We start from the raw sequence: 25,078 nt of genomic DNA, 5'->3' as shown, positions 1-25,078 counted from the left end.
AGATCAGAATATTTCAGATTTATCTTCTCAGGATGGCATTGAACCAAGATCCTCAGATCTCAGATTCTTGAATAGCTAGGATTACACAGACTTGCTTGCTTAACCCACAATAATTACTGCTAAAAGATCATTTTACATTCATTAAAAAAGTTTGAGTAAAAGTTTGAGTAAATAGTGGTTTTGTGTATTAGGCAGTGTTAGACCTCAAGTGGTATCAAGTTCCACTCAAGAGTAGAGAGGCGGCAAGACAAAGAAATTATTCAATTAGCTAAAGTCTCTACTTAGAGGTTAGTTGGTAATTCTGATTGGTTAAGTCACTCTGAGTGGTATTTTGGTTTGCCTGGGTAGGAGCTGCCTCCGCTAATTCAAATGGTATTCCAGAGCCCGGACACTGGTGACTCACACCTATAATCCTAGCTACTCAAGAGGCTGAGATCTAAGGATCGTGTTTCAAAACCAGCCTGGGCAGGAAAGACCCATGAGACTCTTATCTCCGATAAACCACCAGAAAACTGGAAGTGGTGCTGTGGCTCAAGTGGTAGAGCTCTAGCCTTGAGCTAAAGAGCTGAGGGACAGCGCCCAGGCCCAGAGTTCAAGCCCCACAACCTAAAAAAAAAAAAGGTCTTCCAGTTATATTTTCTTGGACATTCCTCATGACAAACAGGCAGCTTAATGTGTTAACTCTCCTGGGGAAATGGCATGAGTAAAGTTAAAGGAACTCAATGCAATGAGAAAGGTGTAGAAAGTTAAGACTAACCACAGATTGGTGAGAGAAACCCCCCTAGGAACAGGGGCCTTGCGGGGGAGGGGGCTGGTATCGCTGCACACCGGTCACCCCCGGAGTAGAAGGGTGCCTCTGGACATAGGTGGAAATTTGTGATGCATGATCTCTGTTTGCAGCATGGAAGAATCTTACATTACAGCGACCCGTTCATCCTCTTCCTGTTCCTGCTGGCGTTCTCCACTGCCACCATCATGCAGTGCTTCCTGCTGAGCACCTTCTTCTCCAAGGCCAGCCTGGCAGCCTCCTGCAGCGGGGTCATCTACTTCACCCTCTACCTGCCACACATCCTATGCTTCGCCTGGCAGGACCGGATGACGGCTGAGCTCAAGCAGGCTGTGGTGAGGGACTTTGGGCTCACCCCAGCCTACTATTGACTGCTTCTGTCATGACCCACTCTGTTATCCGAGAAAGTCCAGTTTGTGATTTGGTTCAAAGGGGTTTTATATTAAAAGGTCAGCGTCAGCTGGGCTCCAGTAGATCTATAATCCTCACTGCTCAGGAAGCTGAGATCTGAGAATTAGGGTTCAAAGTCAGCCTTGGGGGAAAAAAAAAGAAAAGAAAGAGAAGAAAAGAAACCAAACCAACAAACAAAAATCCTCTTATCTCCAATTAATTGGCTAGAAGTGGAGGTATGGCTTAAGTGGTAGAGTGCCAGCCTTGAGAAAAAAAGCTCAGAGAGAGAGCTCCTTGACCCTGAGTTCAAGCCCCAGTACTGGCACCAAAAAAAAAGGAAGGAAGGAAGGAAGGAAGGAAGGAAGGAAGGAAGGAAGAGAGGAAGGGAGGAAGGGAGGAAGGGAGGAAGGGAGGAAGGGAGGAAGGAAGGAAGGAAGGAAGGGAGGGAGGGAGGAAGGAAAGAAGGAAGGAAGGAAGGAAGGAAGGAAGGAAGGAAGGAAGGAAGGAAGGAAGGAAGGAAGGGAGGGAGGGAGGGAGGGAAAAAGTTTGAAGAAAATAAATAAAATGTTAAATGTTAATGTAAAGCCCCAAGGTACAAGAATAGCCACAGGCTTCCTCATGAGCAATGAACAGTTACTCCTCACCAATTTGTTGACTAATCTGTCCTGGGAATTCACTAAAAAACTAGTTCAGTTCCTGCCCTATATGTTTTCACATGGAAGAAAATCCAATTAGACCATCTCACTTTCCTCCCTCCCTCCCTCCCTCCCTTCCTTCCTTCCTTCCTTCCTTCCTTCTTTCCTTCCTTCCTTCCTTCCTTCCTTCCTTCCTTCCTTCCTTCCTTCCTTCCTTCCTTCCTTCTTTCCTTCCTTTCCTTTCCTTTCCTTTCCTTTCCTTCCCTATCCTTTCTTTTCCTTTCCTTCTATTTCTTTTTTCAGTCATGGGGCTTGAACTCAGGCCTGGCTACTGTCCCTGAGCTTTCCGACTCAAGGTTAGCACTCTACCATTTTGAGCCTCAGTGCCACTTCTGGTTTGTTGGTGGTTAACTGGAGATAAGGATCTCACAAACTTGGCTTTGAACCATGATCCTCAGATCTTGGCCTCCTGAGTAGCTAGAATTACAGGCATGAGCCACCCTGACTGGCCCTTCTTTTTCTCTCTGTTTGAAAAGAATCAGAGGAAGGGAGCTTGACCCCATAGTATCTATCCAACAAGATGTTTCAGTTCATTTTCAATGTTTTTTTCCCCACTGCTCAAAAAAAAACCACTGGAACAGTCCTTCAAGTATTTTTAACTTGTTCTACTAATGCATACAAAAGGGGTTCGGAGACCCCCCCCCCAACAGAGAGCCCACAGAGTAAGGCTCTCTAGCCAGACATTGACTTTGATGGCCTGAGAGACCTCTTAGTTCAGGATTCCCAAACTAGCACCAGCCTTTTCTATAATTGTTGTCAAATGGGCCATTTCCATGCTCTCATTAACCCAGGCTAAGCAGCCTCAGCCCTAGAGGGGCACATTTCCTTATCCTCCAGAAGTTCTGTCTCTCTACAGCTTTCCTCTGCCTCCTTGCAGAAGAAGCTGTTCTCACCACTCAAGTTTATTTGGCTCAAGACTGCCTGGGCATCTGGCATCTTTTATTTCTCATGTTAAATAAGAAGTTAATTACTGCCATTTATAACACCCAATTATCTATGATTGATCACAACGGAGAGTAGTAAGGAATCCTTGTGACTCAGCCGGTGGGCAGAGCTGGGCTATTTTGGTAATCATTGGGTAGACAGACAGATGGCTTCTTAGTAATGTGCAGCCACTAGGATGTCATAGTCCCTGCTACTGTGGAAAAGAGCTGAGCTGAGGTTTAAAAGTGGTTTTTGTAGCTAGGTACCGGTGGCTCACACCTGTAATCCTAGCTACTCAGGAGGGTTAGATCTGAGGATTGTTGTTTGAAGCCAGCCCCAGGCAGGAAAGTGTCCATGAGACTCTTATCTCCAATTAACCCCTCAAAACCCGAAAGTGGCACTGTGGCTCAAGTGGTAAAACATTATCCTTCAGCACAAAGAGAGCTCGGAGACAGTGTCCAGGCCCTATTCAAGTCCCACAATTGGAGGGGGAAAAAAAGTATTTTTTGTAAACATATAGCTAGAGGATTCCTTGCTTCTGCAGAGAGATTTTGTGAACCCTATCCAGGATATTCCGAATCACAGGGAGAGCTCAGAGCGGCGGATGCAGGAACAGCAAATCTCTGTGATGCCATGTTGGGATCGGGATCCATCTATGGAGACCAAGTCAGTGAACTTGCTCTTCAGACTTCTTTTGTGCTCCACCTGTTCAGCTTGCTGCTCAGAGACCCTAAGAAAGTCATTGTGCCCACTTGAGAGATGAAAAGGTCATATAATCTGACTTTTTTCTTTTTACTTTTCTTTTTGTCAGTCATGGGGCTTGAACTCTGTGCCTGGGCACTGTCCCTCAGCTCTTCAGCTCAAGGCTAGTGCTCTACCACTTGAGCCACAGCACCACTTGGGTTTTCTGAGTGGTTTATTGGAGATAAGAGTCTCACGGCCTTTCCTGCCTGGGCTGGCTTTGAACAATGATCCTCAGATCTCAGCCTCCTGAGTAGCTAGGATTACAAACATGAGCCACCAGTGCTTGGCCCAATCTGACTGCTTTCTAACCTTTCTATCCCCTGCTTAGCCCACTAGGTTGGCCTAGATGTGATAGCTTTGGGGTTCTCATAAAGCAGAGGACTGGGTAGCAGCTTTGTTCTGCTCAGAACCAATGTGGTCTAAAGGAAAGCAGGGGAAAGATAGGGAGGAGGCCATGAGGATGTTCAGTCCTCTTGAGTGTTGAGTGCTGTATGGCATTTCTTTGTCTTCTCCATTACACCATAGCACAAGTGTGTCTTACTGAACAGGCACTCTGAATACTGAGATGCATTTCTGGAATTCTCTTCTCCAATTTTTCTCCAATGAGAAGAGAATTTTCACTGCTTCCTGACTTGTTATGAACCTTAAGCTTGAACTCAACATGGACCTTCTTTTGACCCTCCTTCCTGCCCTGCCTTGTGGGCACCTGGGGGCCACTTGATTGTATCAAAATGACCCTTTGATTGCCTTTCTGCCCTCTTTTCCCCATGGCAGAGCTTGCTATCCCCTGTGGCATTTGGGTTTGGCACCGAGTATCTGGTCCGCTTTGAAGAACAAGGCCTCGGGCTGCAGTGGGACAACATCGGGAACAGCCCCATGGAAGGAGATGAGTTCAGTTTCCTGCTGTCTATGAAGATGATGCTTCTCGATGCCGCCTTGTATGGCTTGCTGGCCTGGTACCTGGACCAGGTGTTTCCAGGTGAGCATCTCCCTGCTTAGAGGAAAGGCCATCTCAGCTCTCCTCCATACATCCCCTTCAAATCTCATCTCTTCTCAAAACCAAGCACCTGTCACTTCAGTCTATAAGCCAAACCTCCATGGGCAACCTCCGTGGGCTTTACTTTAGAAATGAATCCAGATCTACTTCCTGTAACCACCCCAACTGACTTTCCAGTCCAAGCTTTCATCCGCCATCACCTGTGATGACAATGCCTCCCACATTGAACCCTGACGGCCTTTTCCAGAACCTAAGTCAAACGGTGTCAGTCCTCCCTGTTCAAACCCCACCATTGGCTTCTCCTTTCCTTCAGAGTAAAAGTCAGCACTTCAGCCCTGGCCTGCCAGTGCCTTTGTTATCTGGTTCCTACCCCTCACTTCTTCCCCAGGTTCCTCTGCTCCAGCCATGTTTGTCTTCCCCACTGTATGTGCAACCCATCGAGCACCTGTCCTCTGCAGGACCTCTGGACATGCCTGGTTTTCTTGTATCTCCATGTGCCATTGGAAAGGGACTTAATATGTGGAAATGGCTTAGATTTGGAATGGAAATTCATACATTATTCCAGAATTTTATTTTAGCCAAACTAACTAAAGCTTTTATTTAGCCAGGCACCAGCAGTCTTAACTACTCAAGAGGCTGAGATCTAAGGATCTCAGTTCAAAGCCAGCTTGGGCAGAAAAATCCATGAGATTCTTATCTCCAATTAACCACCAGAAGACTGGGTGTAGTGCTGTGACTCAAAGTGGTAGAGCGCTAGATTAGAGCAAAGCAAAAGAAAAAGCTCAGAACAGTGCCCAGGCCCTGAGTTCAAGCCTCATGACAGACCAAAAAGAAAGAAAGAAAGAAAGAAAGAAAGAAAGAAAGAAAGAAAGAAAGAAAGAAAGAAAGAAAGAAAGAAAGAAAGAAAGAAAGAAAAAAGGAAGGAAGGGAGGGAGGGAGGGAGGGAGGGAGGGAGGGAGGGAGGGAGGGGAAAGAAAGAAAGAAAGAAAGAAAGAAAGAAAGAAAGAAAGAAAGAAAGAAAGAAAGAAAGAAAGAAAGAGAGAGGAAGGAAGGAAGGAAGGAAGGAAGGAAGGGGAAAGAAAGAAAGAAAGAAAGAAAGAAAGAAAGAAAGAAAGAAAGAAAGAAAGAAAGACAGAAAGACAGAAAGAAAGAAAGAAAGAAAGAAAGAAAGAAAGAAAGAAAGAAAGAAAGAAAGAAAGAAAGAAAGAGGGGACTGGGAAGGTGGCTCAGTGGTAGAGTGCTTGCCTTGCATGCATGAGGCCCTGGGTTCGATTCCTCAGCACCACATAAGCAGAAAAAGCCAGAAATGAGGCTGAGGCTCAAGTGGTAGAGCGCTAGTCTATAGCTGAAAAACTCAGGGACAGCGCCCAGGCCGAGTTCAGGCCCCACGACCGACAAAAAAAAAAAAGAAAGAAAGGAAGGAAGGAAGGAAGGAAGGAAGGAAGAAAGAAGAAAAAAAGAAGGAAGGAAGAAAGAAAGAAAGAAAGAAAGAAAGAAAGAAAGAAAGAAAGAAAGAAAGAAAGAAAGAAAGAAAGGAAGGAAGGAAGGAAGGAAGGAATAGAGAAGAGAGAGAAAAAACACCTACTGCTGGCAAAAACCATAACTACTGAAAAAGCAAAGATGGTATTAATTTCTGTTTTTGTTGGTCAAGGACTTTAACTCAGGGCCTGAGCACTGTCACTGAGCTTTTTGGCTCAAGGCTAGCACTCTACCACTTTGAACCACAGCACCACTTCCCATTTTCTGGTGTATAATTTGAGATAAGAGTGTCATGAACTTTCTGCCTGGGCTGGCTTCAAATCATAATCCTCAGCTCTCAGCCTCCTGAGTAGCCAGGATTACAGACATGAGCCACAGGCACCTAGCAAAGACAGTATTTTTTTTTAAATAAAACTAATATTTTATGGAAACTAGAATTTGCAGAGAAAACAGGCCTAGAAATCTGGGAATCCTTTTAAATCTAGGAATCCTTTTCTTGAACAAGAAAAGGATTCCTAGATTTCTAGGCCTGTTAGGCTAGATCCAGTAGAATCGGGTAGGGAAATAAGAATATCCACATAGAGGGGCTGGGAAGGTGGCTCAGTGGTAGAGCACTTGCCTTGCATGCCTGAGGCCCTGGGTTCAATTCCTCAGCACCATATAAGCAAAAAGAAAAAAGCCGGAAGTGGCGCTGTGGCTCAAGTGGTAGAGCACTAGCCCCTTGAGCTGAAGAGCTGAGGGACAGCACCCAGGCCCAGAGTTCAGGCCCCATGACCGGACCCAAAAAAAAAAAAAGAATATCCACATAGAACCAGATTGTCTGCTGGAAATATTTTTGTATGTCTGTGTCTGTGTCTGCATATATATGCCAGTACTGGGGCTTGAATTCAGGGCCTGGGTGCTTGCCCTTAGCTTTCTTGTTCAGGGTAGTGCTCTATCACTTACAACATAGCTCCACTTCCAGCTTTTTGCTTTGTTAATTGGAGTTCAGAGTCTCATGATTTTCCTGCCCAGGATGGCTTAGAACCACAATCTCCTGATCTCAGCTCCTGAGTAACTAGGATTATAAGCTTGAGCCACCAATATTTTTCATTTAATTAGCTATGATTAGGGGTTGATGGCCCAAATTTAGCATGCTTCAATTTTTTGTATCCACTGAATAACTACTACCTAACTCCCAGGGTTATTTTCAAGGTTAAATCATTTAACACATGTAAAGTGTTCACAGCTAGGCCTATCACAGAAAGAGTATCCAACCAATATTAATGAACGTTATCATTACTATTATCTTGTAATTGCTTAGAAAAGACATGACTTAGTCATTTTTTATTATTAAGGAGTCATACAAAGGGGTTAAAATTCTATAAGTCTGTTAATGAATACAATACATCTTGGATAATGTCACCCTTTCCTTCACTTTCCCCCATTTTCTTCCTCCCATCTTCCCCCATAAGTTGCCTGGTTCACTTTTTTTACATATGAATATAATGAATATAATGACTGCATTTGCTCACCCTTCCTTCCCTCCATTCTTGTGCATCCCCCATGACCCCCCCAAAAAGACACCAAAAAAATCACCAACAATTAAAGACAAAAGCCTGTTTCCATTTTCATGATCTAATTATTGAATAAATTTATTTCTTGGAAAACTAATGTCAACCAAGATCATCAGTCTTAGTTTTACTAGTACCCCCCACCCCATTCCCACCAAATAACAACAACAACAACAACAACAACAACAACAACAAAATGATCTTTTGGATAACTTACTACCTTTTGGAAGTAATATTTTTTCTGAAAGCCTGTAAATGACTACATAATGCATTGTGAACTATAGTCACCTAGACTCTAATTTCAGATGCAAATAAATTCTATTTATCTGTTTGGAACTGTTGGATTGGGGAATTGGAAGGCTAGTTAAATAAAGCCTTTTCTCTTTATTTATCATCTTCCTTTTAGGAGACTATGGAACTCCACTTCCTTGGTACTTCCTTCTACAAGAGTCTTATTGGCTTGGTGGTGAAGGTAAGTTAATTAAAAATTAATGGGCTGGGAAGGTAGCTCAGTGGCTCAGGGCCTCACATGCATGAGGCCCTGGGTTTGATTCCTTAGCACCACATAAGCAGAAAAGAACTGGAAATGGTGCTGTGGCTCAAGTGTAAGGCACTAGCCTTGAGCTGAAGAACTGAGGGACAGTGGCCAGGCCCAGAGTTCAAGCCCCATGACCGACAAAAAAAAAATTAAAACAGCAACAACAAACTGTCAATGTTCAAAAGTAGTTCCTTGGGCTATCAGGAGGATATGTGAAGGTTTTTTCGATTCCTGATAAGCCAGCTGCCTCCTGGGGCATTCTGCCACCCAGTAAACAGGAGGGCACAGCACCCCAGCCTCTGGAACCCCACTTCTGTGAGCTGCTGGCCAGAATGAGTGGCTATGGATTGACAAGCCTGCCCTTGCAAACTCAAGCCCCATTAAAAGTCCACACCAGGTCAGGGATCAGAAGGCTTTTCCACTCTTCCATTTAAAGTAGAGATTCCCAGAATCATGGGGGCCCTCTGCGTTTGTCTTCTTTGCCTCCCTCCTCCTTTTGCCTTCTGGTCCACCTTCTCAGAATATCAGTTAATTCATCCTCCCCAAGATGAGGCTGAAGCTGACCAAGCTGTTGAGATCCAAGGCAGATCCTTCCAGGCTCTCCTGATACTGTTTATTCTGGTTGGAGGAAGACTAAAAGGACCTTTGCCCACGATCCATCTGAGCTAAGACTTACCTTTTCTCCTAAGCAAAACAAGAGGCCAGAGGGAAAGTATGAGACATTGGGAAAGTATGAGAGGGCAGAGAAATTCTAGAGCTTGAGCTGGACTCTCCCCTAGAGCTGGGAGGTTCTAGAGGCAAAGGAAATAACTTTCCAATGAAATTGGAATTGGGCCTGGGCCAAGCCTTTATGTATTAAGACAGATGTTTGTTTTCTCTGAGGGATTACTCTAGGGCCTTTAAAAGGCATGGGTAGGCCTGACATGTGTGGCTCACACCTGTAAACCTAACCACTCATGGGGCTGAGATGTGAGGATCACGCAAAGCAGCCCAGGCAGGAAAGTTCATGAGACTTTTATCTCAGACTATCAAAAACTACTAGCTCCATTTCTGGCTTTCTGTTAGTTGATTAGAGATAAGAATCTTACAGACATTTTTGCCCAAGCTGGCTTTGAACTGTAATCCTCAGATCTCAGCCACCCTGGAAAGCTAGGATTACATAGATGAGCCAATAGATCCCAGCTGTTTTGAAAGATATTTGTGGTTGCTATTTGATCATGCTTTGTGCTGTGTGACAGCTAGTATAGTGACCACAGGAACTGCAGAGAATAGATTCAAAATGGCCTCAGGAAGCAGGGATGGAAATAGTGAAGTCAGCATGTCCCTGGCCACCAGACCGCTGCCCACATGGCCTGCAGATCCCAAGGCCCTGCCGGCTGGCTGTATCCAGCTGTTTGCACATGTGTACTTGAGGCCAGAGCTCGGAGGTGCCTGGTGGGAATGGCTTCCTCCTGCCCCTGCTTCCTGTCTGGCTGTGTGGCCCTTCTGCTCCTCTTCCCCTTCCAGGAAGTCCCCATGTCCTTTGAGACCAAATATCAACTTGACAAAAAATGCCTCTGTGTGTGTGTGTGTGTGTGTGTGTGTGTGTGTGTGTGTTTGTGTGTGTACATGTGTGTGAATTGGTCCAGATCTGCACCCCCACCAGGATCCACCCCAGTGCTAATCCCAAAACATCTGAATGTCCCTGGAGTCCAGGGAGCCATTTCTTTTTTTTGGTCCGGTCGTGGGTCCTGAACTCTGGGCCTGGGCACTGTCCCTCAGCTCTTCAGCTCAAGGCTAGCGCTCTACCACTTGAGCCACAACACCACTTCCAGCTTTTTTCTTTTTGCTTATGTGGTGCTGAGGAATCGAACCCAGGGCCTCATGCATGCAAGGCAAGCACTCTACCACTGAGCCACCTTCCCAGCCCAGGGAGCCATTTCTTAAGAAGCCTTCAATGAAGCTGGCTGCTTGCTGTATCACCTTGAATGGATTTTTTTTATTGTGAAAATACTGTACAGAGGGGTTACAATTACATGAGCAAGGTAATGAGTACATCTCTTATGCAGCATTGTTGCCTCTTCCTTTGTTTCCCATTACCTTCCCATCTCCCCCCCCCAAGCCCCCCACGCCCTCCCCACCCCTCATCAAAGTTGTAAAGTTCGTTTTACGACATAGCATCTTGTATATCTCATTGTTGCAATGGATCCACCTGTATCCCTATTTAAACAATTTTGTTTTTCCCTTCCCCCTCCACAAAATATACCAACTTCAAATACAGTGAAAACAGGGGTTATACCATGGGAGAGGGACATACAAAGCAACAAAGAAATATCTTATAAATATGTTAGAAACAATTGCAAGAAAGAAAAACCATTTGAGTCCTTATCTTGGGGTTCATTTCGCCTAACATCAACTTATCTGACCGTTTCTGCTTGTCTCAGACATATACTGGTTATTACAAATAAGGGAAACCATGGGACCTATGTTTCTTTGGCCCTGGCTTACTTCACTTAATACAATTTTTTCCAAGTCTTTCTATTGAATGGACTTTTACACCCAAGGTTCACTGTAGCTAACCTATTTTGGACCAAAGTGAAAAAGACTGGGAATGGGCTAAAGCACATGAAACCATTCCAATTTCCATCCTGAGATGCTTCCATTGATATTGAGGTTTGTTTGTTTGTTTCAAGCACACTATCTGACATGGTGAGACCTTCCTGTCACCTTCAAAGAATGAAGAGAGGGCTGGGTGTATTTTTCAGAGGTAGAACCCTTGCCTAGCATGCACCAGGCCCTGGCCTGGATGCTCTCCTCCCATGCCCTCCCCCCACAAAAAAAAAAGAACGAGAGCAAAGCAAAACTCTCTAATTCCAAGGCTACAATTACAAAAGTGCCCCTGGTGCTTGGCACAGGTTGCATGATTAGACTTGAATATTTTGTATCCCAGGAGCAGGTCAGAGGCTTGTGTGTGTGTGTGTGTGTGTGTGTGTGTGTGTGTGTGTGTGTGTGTGTGTGTGTGTGTGTGTGTGTGTGTGTGTGTGTGAGTTTCCACACACGTGCACGTGTGTGCAGTGCCGACTATGTCTTCCCAAAGTAGTGGGAACATTGTTCCCCCTCCTTTCCTACTACTTCTGATTCTCAGCTCTCACTGAAAGAGTAATATTGGCTTCTGAATGGCACAGGGTGTTCAACGAGAGAAGAAAGGGCCCTGGAAAAGACTGAACCCCTAACAGAGGAAATGGAGGACCCAGAGCATCCTGGAATGAATGGTAAAAACCCCCAGGGGGCAGAGCGGAGCAGAGGCAAAAGTCCAGGTTGTGAACCCAAGGAAGGACTGGAGACACTTGCTTCAAAAAAATAAGAGTGGGCATCAGGCACTCTCTGTGGATGGGTGCCACCGCAATGGCCAGCTGCTGGTGTAGGGGACGAATGGCCCAGCCCAGACATGAGCGCATATTTCCTGGAGAAAGCAAATCCCAAGTATGTAGTGTGTTTGTGCCCTTGTTAGGGAAATCCCAAGTGAGTTGCCCGAATGTGCTGACTTCCGAGGATTTAGCCAGAACAATGACTTGGGTCACTGGGACTTAGAGCGGATATGAGCTCTAAGGAAAGACAAAAATAAATGCTTCTGTGTGCAAGGGAAAGAGTCTAGAGGAGCTGACTGCCCTTCACTCATGCTTTACAAGTCGAGAAGCCATTCATTCAAGCCATCAAAAGCCTTTCCTGACCTGGAAGTTACTGAATCATTGGTGGACAGATGGGCTAGGTTCTCAAGACTTATTATGTTTCTGGCTTTTTCTGTTCTGAATTCCCTCTTGAACCTCTTCTGTAATTCTCCTGTGGCTTTTCATCCCTTCATGTACGTATTTCTCTGGGGAAGCTAAAGCTCTGGATTAAGAGAGGTGGCCGGACTCTGACTTAGCCTGACATTGTGTGAGAGAGTCCAGACTCCGTGCATCCCCAAGGCCTACGTCACAAAGCTAAAGTCAGAGACACAAAACCCATCAAGAAAGCTGGTTTGCAGGCAGTGATACTTCATTCTCCCAGAATGATATGATAAGGCTAAGCTTGTGAGGTAGGATAGAACAGAAGAGACTGATTCCACTTCAGCTATGGTGGAGCAATGTTTAGCATTACACTGTTCAGACAAGTGAAGCTATGCTCCCTAGGGTGAGCTAAAGAAGGGAGGGAGGGTAGGGGCGAGGGAAGAGTGGAGAGTATCATGAAGACGGCATCATGAAGGTGGAGATGAGGCTGGAGGAAGAAGTCAGCTGTAAGTCAAAGTTGGCAAAGATCTGAGCGAAGGTTGACCATAAGAATGATAGTTCCAGAAATGGCTAGAGAGGTCCAGAGGATAATGATGTTTGGAGAAGAATTGGAGGAGCCTGAGCTACTACTAGGAATCCCAGAGACCTAAATGGAGAAAACAAGGACCTAAGAGGGAGCTTGGGACTAGTGATAAGTGCAGGCAGTGGGTGCTGTAGATGAGAGTAGTGGGCTCTGGATTCAATATTCACCAGCCCTGTGACCTTCAGAGGTCACTTCATGTCCTCTGTCTTAGGTTTCCTTGCCTGTAGACATGATCCTGGTAATATCTACCCATAAGATTGTTACGGGGTAGAATGAAGTAAGTCATAGAAAGTGCATGAAAGAGCCTTTGTGCATAGTAATTGCTAAATAAATATGCCATACAATCATTACCGTTAATTTGGTCTTCCATCCTGTCCCACAGGGACAGGTTGAAATTATAGACACTCAGACAGTAGTTGACGAACAGACCTCTAGAACACATCACATCATATTTCTATCAGGTGTGTGGTTCTATAATTTTTTTAATTTCCCTTCAAGACTCCTTCTTTGAACGGGAGCTTCCGGGGCTGGTTCCTGGAGTGTGTGTGAAGAATCTGACGAAGGTTTTTGAGTCCTGTAGCCGGCCAGCCGTGGACCGGCTCACCATCACCTTCTATGAGAGCCAGATCACCGCGTTCCTTGGACACAATGGCGCAGGAAAAACCACCACTTTGTGAGTTTTCCCCCCAGGAGGCCCGCCTGGGCTTCCTGCCTTCATTTCCCCCATTCACTCCAGTCTACTGTAAAGGAATCCTGATGACAAAATGCACGATTTGGTTTGTGGTCCCAAGGATTTATGAAAACAAAAACAAAAACAAAGACCCACCACAGTCCTTACATAGTATCTTAGTTTATCTTCACAAGAAGCAACTGGCGGCTGTGGGCAAGTGGACAGTCCTGAAGCTTTAAGTGACTTTCCCAAAGCCACCGTGTCAAATGGCTCATGCCTCCACTGCTTTTTTCTTTAGCACTTTTTGTTGTTGTTGTTGTTTTGTCTGTCGTGGGGCTTGAACTCTGGACCTGGGTGCTGTCCCTCAGCTCTTCAGCTCGAGGCGAGAGCTCTACCACTTGAACCACAGTGCCACTTATGGGTTTCTGGCAAGTTTTATTGGAGACAAGTCTCACAAACTTTCCTGCCCAGGCTGGCTCTGAACTGCGATCCTCAGATCTCAGCCTCCGGAGTAGCTAGGATTACAGGCGTGAGCTACCAACACCTGGCTTCGTTTTAACACTTTTGAGTCCTGTTTCTCCTTGTCCCCAACTTCCCCAGCCTCCCTATCATCCACGCTGGGGATAAAGTCACAACCATGGCACCCACAGGACCAACGATCCGCACACCACTCTGGTGAAGGAACGTTTCCTTTCCTATGCGTGTTCAGGCACGGGGCTGCAGGAAAAGGCTGGTCACAGTGCCCAGGAAGTCTTTTTGAGGGGTCCGTGGGATTAACAAGAGACAAACTGAAGGCCAAGTTGAGGGAAGATGCAGAGATCTGTGAGGACTGGGGAGGAAAGGGCTTCCCTTTATTTCTCCAAGGGGCCCCAGCGCCATCTGCTGTGGAGAACACAGCCTCCCAGGTTCCCAGGCAGACGTCTCTGGGGAACGCAGTTCGGGTGACATCAGTCACAACCCCAGGAAGGAACAGCAGCATCCACCCAGCGCAGGAATGCGCCCTGGGGCGGGTCAGTGGGAATGGAATGCAGAGCTGGTGCCACTCCGTTTGCTTCTGTTTCCCTCTAGTGGTTGATCAACAGCGATTTCAGCTGCAAAGGAGACTCCAGAGAGCCTGAGATCTTATCAGAACTCTCAGGACAGGGCTGGGTGTGGTGGCACCTGGTCTATCTCCTTGCTAACTAATATCGTCCCTGATCTAGGAGATCCATTCAGGACCCCAGGACTTTCCAAACACAAACACATTACTTCATCCACAGCGATAAGAACTTCCCTTGTGGGTCAAAATATACTTTTTTATAATAATGGGGAGGGGGACATTGCAGAGTTTTACTTTATACTGGTTCTGTTCTTAGTGCATTGTGTATGATTCACTCATAGAATCTACACAATCATTGTGAAAGCTGTTGTTGCTCATTTGACAGAGAATAACATTGGTGGGTGGGTGTGTGTGTGTGTGTGTGTGTGTGTGTGTGTCTTATGGTTTGAACTTAGGGCCTGAAAGCTGTCCCTAAGCCTTTTCACTCAAGAGTAGTGCTTTGCTACTTGAGCCACAGCTCCATGTTCAGCCTTTTGATGATTAATTGGAGATAACAGTCTCATGGACTTTCCTGCCCTGTCTGGGCTGGCTTTGAACCATGATCCTCATATTTCAGCCTCCTGAGTAGCTAGGATTACAGGTGTGAGCCATCGGCTTTCAGTTTGTCCCTGGGATTTCTCTGTTTTGGATCCCATGATGATATTGGTGATAATTCTCATGTTTGACTTGAAATCGACAGATCCACCTTGAATGCCTGTAGGTGCTCAGGCTTCTCCCATCAGCATCGGGACCTTATCAGGACTCTGTAGTGCTCACATCTGGCTTTTCAGTGTCCCCTGCTGCTCACCTCGCAGGCAAAGCAGTCATCTGTGCGCTGAATGCCTTCACAGAGTCTCTCTAGCAGCAGCCATGGTGATGTCTGAGTTAGGGGGGTCCTCGGGGCTGCAAGTGACCACTCGGGCTGGAAATTAGTGCAGGTGTAAGAACAACAGGAAACAAATAGAAACAGAAAAAAAAAAAAACAGGTGCAGCCCTGTGCATTAGGGCCTGAATGTATCCAAGGGGATGAATGGGTACTCTGTGGGAAACTCCTGGTGCCCACAATGAGTGATGCTCTAGGTGGGATACGGCAGAATCACTGCACCCCTCCCCTGCTCCCACTGCCATCCACTAAGTCCCTAAAGGGATCTCTGCTGGGCAGGTCTATCCTGACAGGTCTGTTGCCACCAACATCAGGAACTGTGCTCATTGGGGGAAAGGACATTGAAACCAGCCTGGATGAAATCCGCCAGAGCCTGGGCATGTGCCCACAGCACAACATCTTGTTCCACCAGTGAGTAAGCTGTTGAGATGCGATTGTCTGCCACGGGGCTCAGTGCCTAGTGTGTGTATGTGTGGTGGGGGGCGGGGGAGGGGGCCTGGGTTCCGTTCCTCAACACCACAGTACAGAAAAACATGTCCCCTGCCATTGCCCCTGCCCACCACACATGCGGACTCAGGGTTGCCTGGTCTGGGCACACAGGAGGCCATGTGCTTGCCTGCTTTTCCCCCGTGCTCCAGGTTCTTGCCCTGCTTGCAATGGGAGTTGGAATTGAAGGGGGATGAGCCTCTAGTGCTCAGAGATGAGGTCTCCCCCCTGACAAAGTGGCCCATCACAGGCCGGCCCCTGGTTCAACCCTGGAAGACTTCCTGCAGAGGACGGGGTGGGGAGGGAGAAGGGGGGAGGGAAGTGAAAAAGAATAATCATTGTCCATTTTGTCTGTTTGAAGCCATGGCACCAATAACGCACTTTTTCTTTCTTTCTTTTTTTCAAATTAAAATAGCTATTCCTTATTTCAAAATCTATAGAGTTATTGTGAAAAGAAAAGAGGAAGAGAAGGAGGGAAGAAGGGAGAGAGGGAAGAAGGGAGGCAGGGAGGGAGGGAGGCAGGGAGGGAGGGAGGCAGGGAGGAAGGGAGAGGAAGGGAAGGAAGGAAGGAAGGAAGGAAGAAGGAAGGAAAGAAAAAGAGAAAAAAGTCACCAGTAATTTCACAATCCAGAGAAACACCTTTGTTAACCATGCAAATCATTGTTAATCAATTAATGCTTTGGTCTTTTTTATAGATTCTTGAAAATCATTAGAGAATAAAGCTTCGAGATTAATTTTGTGCCTGACTTTAAAAGTGTGATTTTTTTTAACTTAAGATATTATGAATAGCTGGGCACCGGTGGCTCACGCCTGTAATCCTAGCTACTCAGGAGGCTGAGATCTGAGGATCGCGGTTCAAAGCCAGCCCGGGCAGGAGAGACCGTGAGACTCCTATCTCCAATAAACCACCAGAAAACCGGAAGTGGCGCTGTAGCTCAAGTGGTAGAGCGCTCGCCTTGAGCTGAAGAGCTGAGGGACAGCGCCCAGGCCCAGAGTTCAAGCCCCACAACTGCCAAAAAAAAAAAGGTATTATAAATATCTGTTCATACCATGTCATATTCCTCTCTAAAGGAATTTTTTGTCAGTTGTGGGGTTTGAACTCAGGGCCTGGATCTTGTCCTTAAGCTATCTTGCTTAAGGGTAGCCCTCTACCACTTCAAGCCACAGTGCCACTTCTTTCTTTTTCTGAGTGGTTTATTGGAGATAAGAGTCTCTTAGACTTCCCTGTCCTGGTTGGCTTCAAACCACAATCCTCAGATCTCTGCCTAAGTCGCTAGGATTACAGGTATCCGCCACAGGCCTGGCTTAAAGGAATTTAATAGGCACTACATTCCACTAGAGGAACAAATGCTCTAAGCTAGTCCTTTGCTATCTGGGCAGGGCTGGTGGTTTTGCTTTCGCATTGTGGGTAAGAGGACAATGAACATCTTGATGGCAAAATCTCCATACATAAGACAAACTACTAGCCATGACCATCCATTTTCTTTTCTTGTCCTCCATCTCCCCCACCCCCAGCCTCACCGTAGCTGAGCACATCCTGTTTTATGCCCAGCTGAAGGGGAAGTCCTGGGAGGAGGCCCAGCTGGAGACTGAAGGCATGTTGGAGGACACGGGCCTCCACCACAAGAGGAATGAAGGGGCCCAGGATCTCTCAGGTGCCTGGTATTAGAAAGACATGGGGACAAGATGGCAGATCCACACCTCCTTGGTGGGGGTGGGGAGGGGGGGAGTTGAGGCCCCAAACAGGAACGAATCTGTGTCATTACTTCTTTTTTGTTTTTGCTGGTCCTGGGGCTTGAACTCAGGGTAGTGTCCTTGAGCCTCTGTCTCTGCTCAAGGTAAGCACTCTACCACTTGAGCCACAGGGCCACTTCCGACTTTTTCCTGTGTATGTGGTACTGAGGAATCGAACTCAAGGCTTCATGCATGCTAGGCCAGCACTCTACCACTAAGCCACCTTCTAGCCCCTGTGTCATTACTTCTAAGAACCTCAGATAGTGCCCTGTGAGGCCCCGACCTGCAGCAGCCTGAGCGTCACTGGCTCTAATGTTCACACGCTCACACTAGATGGTTAGGGTGAAGGGTCTGCATTTATGAAGCCCGCATGCTGTGTCTAAGTGGCAGTGTCCAATTGCTACTAGATTCAAGGTACCCCCTTATCCCCAGCCCTGGGCCTTATACTTCCCTGTCCCACAGCCCCCGGTGACCCCCTCTCCTTGTCCTCCTGTGCCTGCAGGCGGCATGCAGAGGAAGCTGTCCGTGGCCATCGCCTTTGTGGGCGATTCTAAGGTGGTGATTCTGGATGAGCCCACCTCTGGGGTGGACCCCTACTCCAGACGCTCCATCTGGGACCTGCTCCTGAAGTATCGCTCAGGTGAGGCTGCTACCTAGTGCCCCAGTGGCCTCTCTCTCTCTCTCTCTCTCTCTCTCTCTCTCTCTCTCTCTCTCTCTCTCTCTCCCTCTCCCTCTCTTTCTCTCTCTCTTTCTCTCTCCCTCCCTCTTTCTCTTTCTCCCCCTCCCTCCGCCCCCCCCCCCGCCTTCCCTGCCCCATTCTCTCATATTGGCATTTTGTGACACTTGGTCAATGTGTTCCGGTGAAGTGAAGTTTTGAGTTCAAGTCTCCTGAGATACTTACCTCAACAGAAATAAGAAGTCACCAGTGATACAGCCTTACTTCCCAAAATATTCTAGAAAGTTCTCTCAGTCCGTAGTCCCACACTCTGCAACAATGAATGCAGTACCAAATGAAACTCCCCTGTGACCAGAGGGACGGATGTCACCTACAAACATCCCAAGCAGCCTTCGGGACCGAGTGTGAGGGCAACTCACAGTGTCGGGTGTCATAGAGGACCTTGGAGATAGAAATGTCTCCCAGTGGGACCTTCATCCATCTATCCCGAGCTCCTGCCAAGGACCCAAATCCACAAGACATAGCAGGTAGAGCTCAGAGGAGCCCCTAAAATGACAGTGCAGTTCCTGGGTAGCCCAGAGATTTTTCCACTCTGTTTGCACTGTACCTACCCAGTGTCTTCCATTGAAGGCACCTTATTGAACTCCTTATGACTGCTCTCTTCCAATGACCTCTCCAACTAGTAAGAGTATGCTTGTATGTGTGTGTGTGTGTGTGTGTGTGTGTGTGTGTGTGTGTGTGTGTGTGTGTGTGTGTGCTAGGGCTTATACTCAGGGTCTTGCATTCTTGCCTGGCTTTTTGCTCAAGGCTGGCACTGTACCACTTGAACCACACCTCTACTTTCAGCTTTTTGCTGGCTAATTGTCTGAGCTGGCTTGGAACTGAGATCCTCAGATCTCAGCCTCCTGAGTGGCTAGGCTTGCAGGCATGAGCCACCAGATGAAGCAGAGCCTAATGCCACTGAGCATGTGCATGCTGACTTATTGGCTGTGTTCCATATGTGGTGATTTACTGGCATCGCACCCTCTGCATGATGAAGAGACACTGTGTTCGGCAGTGCTGGAGAGACTCCAGGACACTGAAATGTCAATTTCCTTCTTACTGTGCTTATGCCCTGACACCGATTGCAGAATTAGGCCATGTTGCTTTCCTCAGGGTCTCCTAGCCCATCCTCTCCCAAGCCTGCCCTGTGCCCTGTCTGCCTGGTGACACCCCCCCGCCCCCCGCAGGGAGAACCATCATCATGTCCACGCACCACATGGACGAGGCAGACCTCCTAGGGGACCGCATCGCCATCATTTCCCAGGGGAGGCTCTACTGCTCGGGCACCCCGCTCTTCCTGAAGAACTGCTTCGGCACAGGCTTCTATTTGACCTTAGTTCGCAAGATGAAAAACATCCAGAGTCAAAGAGGTGGTTGTGAGGTACGTACCTGTGCACCCCGAGAAGGACCTCATCCTGAGGGCTCCAGATGTTCCACTCAGGCTGTAGCTGGCAGAATCAGAGCCTCAGATCCACTCAGCTTGCTTGCTCACAGTTGGCATGCTGCCACATGAGCCATGCCCTCAGTCCAGATTTTGATTGGTTAATTAGTAATGAAGTCTCTAGGACTGTTCTGCCCAGGCTGGCTTTGAACCTCAATCCTTCAGATCTCAGCCTCCTGAGTAGCTAAGAGTACAGGCACGAACCACTGGAGCCTGGTGAAACAACTAGTTTTAAACAATCTGAAGTCATTCATACACTAGCATCTCAAACTACTTCTCTAGTTTGGTGCAATATAGGAACAAGTGTGTAATGCTCCCAGGTTAGACTGCTTTAAGAATCATCATTTACATTGCTGCACTATTCACAATGGCCAAGTTATAGAAGTAGCCCAGATGCCCTGCAACAGTTAAGCAGCTCCAAAAACTGCATGAGAGAATTTTACACAGACATAAAAAAGAATAAGATTATCACATGCAGGGAAAGGGATGGACCTAGAATAAGTCATGTTAAGTGAGGTAAGCCAAGCTCAGAGAGGCCAACAGTGCATGTTTACTCTCATATGCAAAATCTAGATCTAACATACACTAGAACATGGTACATTATGCAAGACTCTAGGCATTCACACCCAGTGATACAAAAGGAAGCTACTCTCAGGAGAGGAACACAAAAGCATAATGCCTATGTACATCTGATCATATAAAATATTTATCAAAAAGGAGAAAACGATTCATCAGTTAAGCATTCTTTTTTTTTTGTCATTCCAATATTCACAATCCCTACCTAACCCTGATCTCCAGTGGTAAATGCAATCTAAGGAAAGACTCATTGACAACAAAGTCCTCACAGTGATGAAGCCCCTCCAAATGCTAACTAGCAAAAAACCCTGCTGGGCATATCAGTAAACCCAGTTTCAGGTCTGGCCTGCCATGACCTTATTCATTCCTTGCTGTTGTCTTTCTCCACATGGAAAACAAAACTCATGACCTCTGTCCCTTGCTCTTTAGAATTGACTGTCCACTGGGCTTCTGAAAAACAGGCACCACTCACACTCGGGGTGTCACAGGTGTTACCGTGTAGCTCTGTCCATGTCTCTAGTGGAAGGGGCTGCTGTAGGTCTCCCTGTCCCAGACAGATTTTCCCAGCCCAGTGTGCACCCAGGAAAGGGAAAAACACAATGCCCCGCCCCCTGCCAGCCCACCCAGAGCCATCACTTGATGAGGGACAACCCAAAGGGAGGCTTCGAGGTTCTCATTCTCTCTCTGTCTGACTCACACATGCTCCAAGATAAAATCAAGAGTAGCCACCCTCCAAATATGCAGATCAATGAACAGATTAAATAGTGCAGAAACAAAAATGTGTGGACTGCAGTTGGCAGTGAGAAATAAACAAAAGCAGAGGGTGGGGGCAGTTGGCATGGCAGAGATGCTGTCATTGATAGATGTATCTTTAAAAAAAAAGTATTGTTATTGTAAAGGTGATGTACAGAGGGGCTACAGTCCATCAGGCAGGTAAAGAGTACAGTTCTTTTTGGACTAGCCCTTCCCTAGCTCATTCTTATTTGTTCCCTCCCATCTTCTCTCGCAAATGATACCCATCTAGCCAGCAATTCCCATCCATCTGTTGTAGGGAACCTGCAGCTGTGCGTCGAAGGGCTTCTCCAGGTGTCCAGCTCGAGTGGATGAGATCACTGAAGAACAAGTCTTGGATGGTAAGGGCTGGCACAGGCCATACCTCATTCCGGCCCAGCAACATCTGGGCACATCTTGTTGGGATGCCTTGTATTAGAACAAAGCGAACTCTTGGTGTACATCTCAGGCTGGAGGTCATACAAGTGTGCATTTCTTCTTTGAGCTACTTTCTCTTCTTCCTCCATTCCCAAAGGGATTTCGAAGTCATGCTTATAAGGGCCCCATCCCTTCGGTTGCGGGGTCCAGTCTGTTCATTCGGTGCCCTCATCCAAGTTAGGGCTAGGTTCCTGGGGTCTTCCAGTCCCCAGGGAACATGCCTATCTGGAGACAGTCTCTCCTAAAGGTGTGCCATGCGCCCTCTGGTGGAATGACTGGGACACACAAGTCTTTAACAGTGCATTTTTGGAGCATCTGGGAACGCATGGGAGGACAGCAGGTCTAATGTAATGTCACACTCCTCCATCTCTCCCTGTAGTTTTCCCAGCTTTCTAATGCTTCTCCCTTGAACTGGGGTGCACTGACCCACAGGTGTACCCCCATCTCCAAGGAGATGCAATAAAGAAGCTATCACTGTGTAAGTGAGGGCTCATGGGTAAGATCTGAGCCTAGGAATCCAGAAAGTTTGCTAACAACTCTGCATTTTCTGCTAATGCCCAACCTCATGGCCATCATGGGGTATCTCTGCAGACAGAATACCACACACCCTACAATGTCAAGTAGAAGCAAAACTAAAGTTAGTGGTAAAGGAGGCAAAGTATCTGCTCATCAAAGAAAACAATTGATTTTCTATTTGCCACAGTTTTTTCCCCCTAAACCTAAATAGCTTACTAAGAAAAATCTGGCAATTCAAGATACTATGTATGTTTTATGCTGAAAGCTTGAAAGGGAATGTCCAGAGTTTTATTAGTATTCACTGCCCTGTGCCATCCCTCTTCCCTGTATACTAACAGAACTTGTGAAGAGCAGAAAGCAGCATTCCGGGTTCCAGAGAATGTTTGTGCCTTGCTCTGGGCCTTACCCAGATTTCTGAAGATTCCTCCTAAGAATCTTGGTTTTTCTCTTCCTTCCTTCCTTCCTTCCTTCCTTCCTTCCTTCCTTCCTTCCTTCCTTCCTTCCTTCCTCTCTCTCTCTCTCTCTCTCTCTCTCTCTCTCTCTCTCTCTCTCTCTCTCTCTCTCTCTCTCCCTCTCCCTCTCTCTCTCTCTCTCTCTCTCTCTCTCTCTCTCTCTCTCTCTCTCTCTCTCTCTCTCTCTCTCTCTCTTTCTTATGTTAGTATTAGGGCTTAAACTCAGGGCCTGGGCCCCATCCCTGAGCTTTTTTGGCTCAATACTAGTGCTGTACCACTTGAGCCACAGCTCCACTTCCAGACTTTCTTGCCAGGCTGGCTTTGAACTACAATCCTCAGATCTCAGCCTCCTGAGTTGCTAAGATTACAGGCATACCTCATCAGTGCCCAAAAATTTTTGTATTTTTAAAATAATACTAACATATTTAATTAGTTTAATTAGTCTATCCAAATGAAGTTGGAAACAGCCTGCTTGGCTGGGATGATAGGGGTTTTTGTGGTCTTGGTTCAATATGGTTTTCTTTATTGCTCTTCTTTCTTCTCCTTCTCCTTTTCTTCTTCTTTGTGGTACTTGATGGGTAAGCACTTTATTACCAAAAACTGTAGCTTTAATTCTTTAGGGATTTTTTTTTTTTGGTCAGTCATGGTGCCTGAACTCTGGGCCTGGGCACTGTCCCTCAGCTCTTCAGCTCAAGGCCAGCGCTCTACCACTTGAGCCACAGCTCTACTTCAGACTTTTTCTGCTTACATGGTGCTGAGAAATCAAACCCAGGGCCTCATGCATGCAAGGCAAGAGCTCTACCATGGAGCCACCTTACCAGGTGGAATTTTGTGGAATTTTATGGAATTTTATGGAATTGTGTGTGTGTGTGTGTCAGTCATGGGCACAATCCCTGAGCTCTTTTGCTCAAGGCTAGCGTTCTACCACTTTGAGCCATAGCTCTACTTCTCAAGGACTTTCCTGCTAGGGCTGGCTTCAAACAACGATCCTTAGATCTCAGTCTCCTGAATAGCTAGGATTACTGGCATGTGCCACTGGCGCTTAGCAAGGCAATTAAAGAAATTAAAAAAAAAAACAACTTTCTTTGTGTAGAACAAATATGCCATGAGTAGCGGGACCTGCAGTGAATCTACCCTCTAAGAAAGGAAAGATCACTTTGAGCCCTGCTAAACTCTTTGACTGGCTTTTCCCTCCCTTACACATGCTCCTCCCACACTCACAGACTGGCTACTTCTCAAAGGCTGACACACATCTAAGACACACATCTAAGACACACTTCCGGGAATCCAATGACTTTGATTCCATTTCTTTCCTCAGAGAACAATTAACACAGCCCCTACAGACCTAATGGGGCAAAGCTGGGCCTACAAGAATCTCCCAGGCTGGATGAAGTCATTCACAATGAAAGACAATCCAGTCTAATTTGCCACACAACAAGCCTTCCAGCCGGCTAAGTAGAATGACCTTGGCTGAAAGCAAGAAATTCTTCCACCTGAGTCCATTTTTTTTTAAAGAAGTAAAGAATCTAGGGGGTGTTGCTGACTCTAAAATAATACTAAAAAAAAAAAAAAAAAAAGCTTCCAGGCTCACACCTGTAATCCTAGCTACTCAAGAGGCTGAGATCTGAGGATCTTGGTTCAAAGGCAGCCCAGGCAGGAAAGTCTGTGAGACTCTTGGCTCCAATTAACCACCAGAAAACAAGAAGCAGCGCTGTGGCTCAAGTGGTAGAGCATTTGCCTAGAGCTGAAGAGCTGAGGGATAGCACCCAGGCCCAGAGTTCAAGCTCCATGGCCAACAAAAACAAACAAACAAAAACAAACAAACAACAAAAAAAAAAACAGCTTCCAAAAAATTCATGTTCTGAGTTTTCAGAGCATGAGTTCCCCTCTGACCTACCTCTCAAGATAACACACAGCAAACTCTGCCTTCGAATATGTGCCTTAAGGTTATTAAATTGGGTTTTTAGTGTTAAAGTAATCCATGCTTGTGCTTCAAATCCATTCTGGTTGTGGGAGCCCAGTCTCCATGCTATATGCCTCGTGTTCCTTCCCACCCCCAGTCCACGGTCTCAGCCTCCTTCTGCAGTTCCTAGGAGCTAACTGGGTGTAAGCGAGACTAGGCATGCGCATGTGCTAGGAAAGGGACCCCTGCTTGGTCAGGTATGTCCCTTGGAGAACTTCTCTATAGCTTGTTTGGGCCAGACCAGGAAAAGGAAATCAACTTTGGCTTAATTCATTTTTTTTTAATTTTAGGTCAGGGGAGCCTTGAACTAGGGGCTGGGTACTGTCCTTTAGCTTTTTTACTCAAAGCTGGTCTAGTGCTCTACCACTTGAGACACACTTCCACTTCCAGCTTTTTGCTGGTTCATTAGAGCTAAGAGTCTCATACTTTCCTTCTTTGGGCTGGCTTCAAGCCATGCTCCTCTGATCTCACCCTCCTGAGTAGCTAAAATTACAGGTGTGAGCGACCAGCACCCAACTTAACGCTTGAGGGCTTAGTGAATGAGAACAAGCACAGTGGCAAAGAACTTTCTTCCTGAGCTGATGCTCATGGTCACAGCAGCCAATGCTTCCCTGTGTGCCTAGGGCTTGAACTCAGGACCTGAGCACTGTCCCTAAGCTTCTATTGCTTAAGGCTAGCACTCTACCACCAGAGCCACAGTGCCACTTCCTGCTTTTTCTGTGTATGTGGTACTGAGGAATTGAACTCAGGGCTTCATGCATGCAAGGCAAGCACTCTACCACTAAGCCACCTTCCCATCTTGGATTAACTTTCTTAAACAGTTAGGAAGTGGAGACAGATGAGGAAGCCAGGGTAGAAGCATAGCACAAGGACCCCATTGTGCAGAGAGCCCCTGGGGAGGGCTTTTGCTTCC

General features: G+C 46.7%; 1 protein-coding gene across 1 annotated transcript in view; it reads left to right on the top strand.

Moving 5' to 3' along the window:
* Positions 1-25,078, top strand: part of Abca4 (ATP binding cassette subfamily A member 4) — a 130,980-nt gene that overhangs the window by 67,025 nt on the left and 38,877 nt on the right. The window contains exons 15-24 of the mRNA XM_070007144.1: positions 901-1,122; positions 4,315-4,519; positions 7,976-8,041; positions 11,272-11,358; positions 12,938-13,112; positions 15,350-15,481; positions 17,072-17,211; positions 17,793-17,930; positions 19,196-19,389; positions 21,077-21,158. Of these exons, the coding sequence (XP_069863245.1) occupies positions 901-1,122; positions 4,315-4,519; positions 7,976-8,041; positions 11,272-11,358; positions 12,938-13,112; positions 15,350-15,481; positions 17,072-17,211; positions 17,793-17,930; positions 19,196-19,389; positions 21,077-21,158 (1,441 nt within the window). The remainder of the gene's footprint in view (positions 1-900; positions 1,123-4,314; positions 4,520-7,975; positions 8,042-11,271; positions 11,359-12,937; positions 13,113-15,349; positions 15,482-17,071; positions 17,212-17,792; positions 17,931-19,195; positions 19,390-21,076; positions 21,159-25,078) is intronic.

This window comes from Dipodomys merriami, unplaced genomic scaffold (assembly GCF_024711535.1).
Source record: "Dipodomys merriami isolate MVZ:Mamm:240054 unplaced genomic scaffold, mDipMer1.0.p SCAF_7, whole genome shotgun sequence".
NCBI lineage: Eukaryota > Metazoa > Chordata > Mammalia > Rodentia > Heteromyidae > Dipodomys > Dipodomys merriami.
This window is presented reverse-complemented; position numbering and strand designations above follow the sequence as displayed.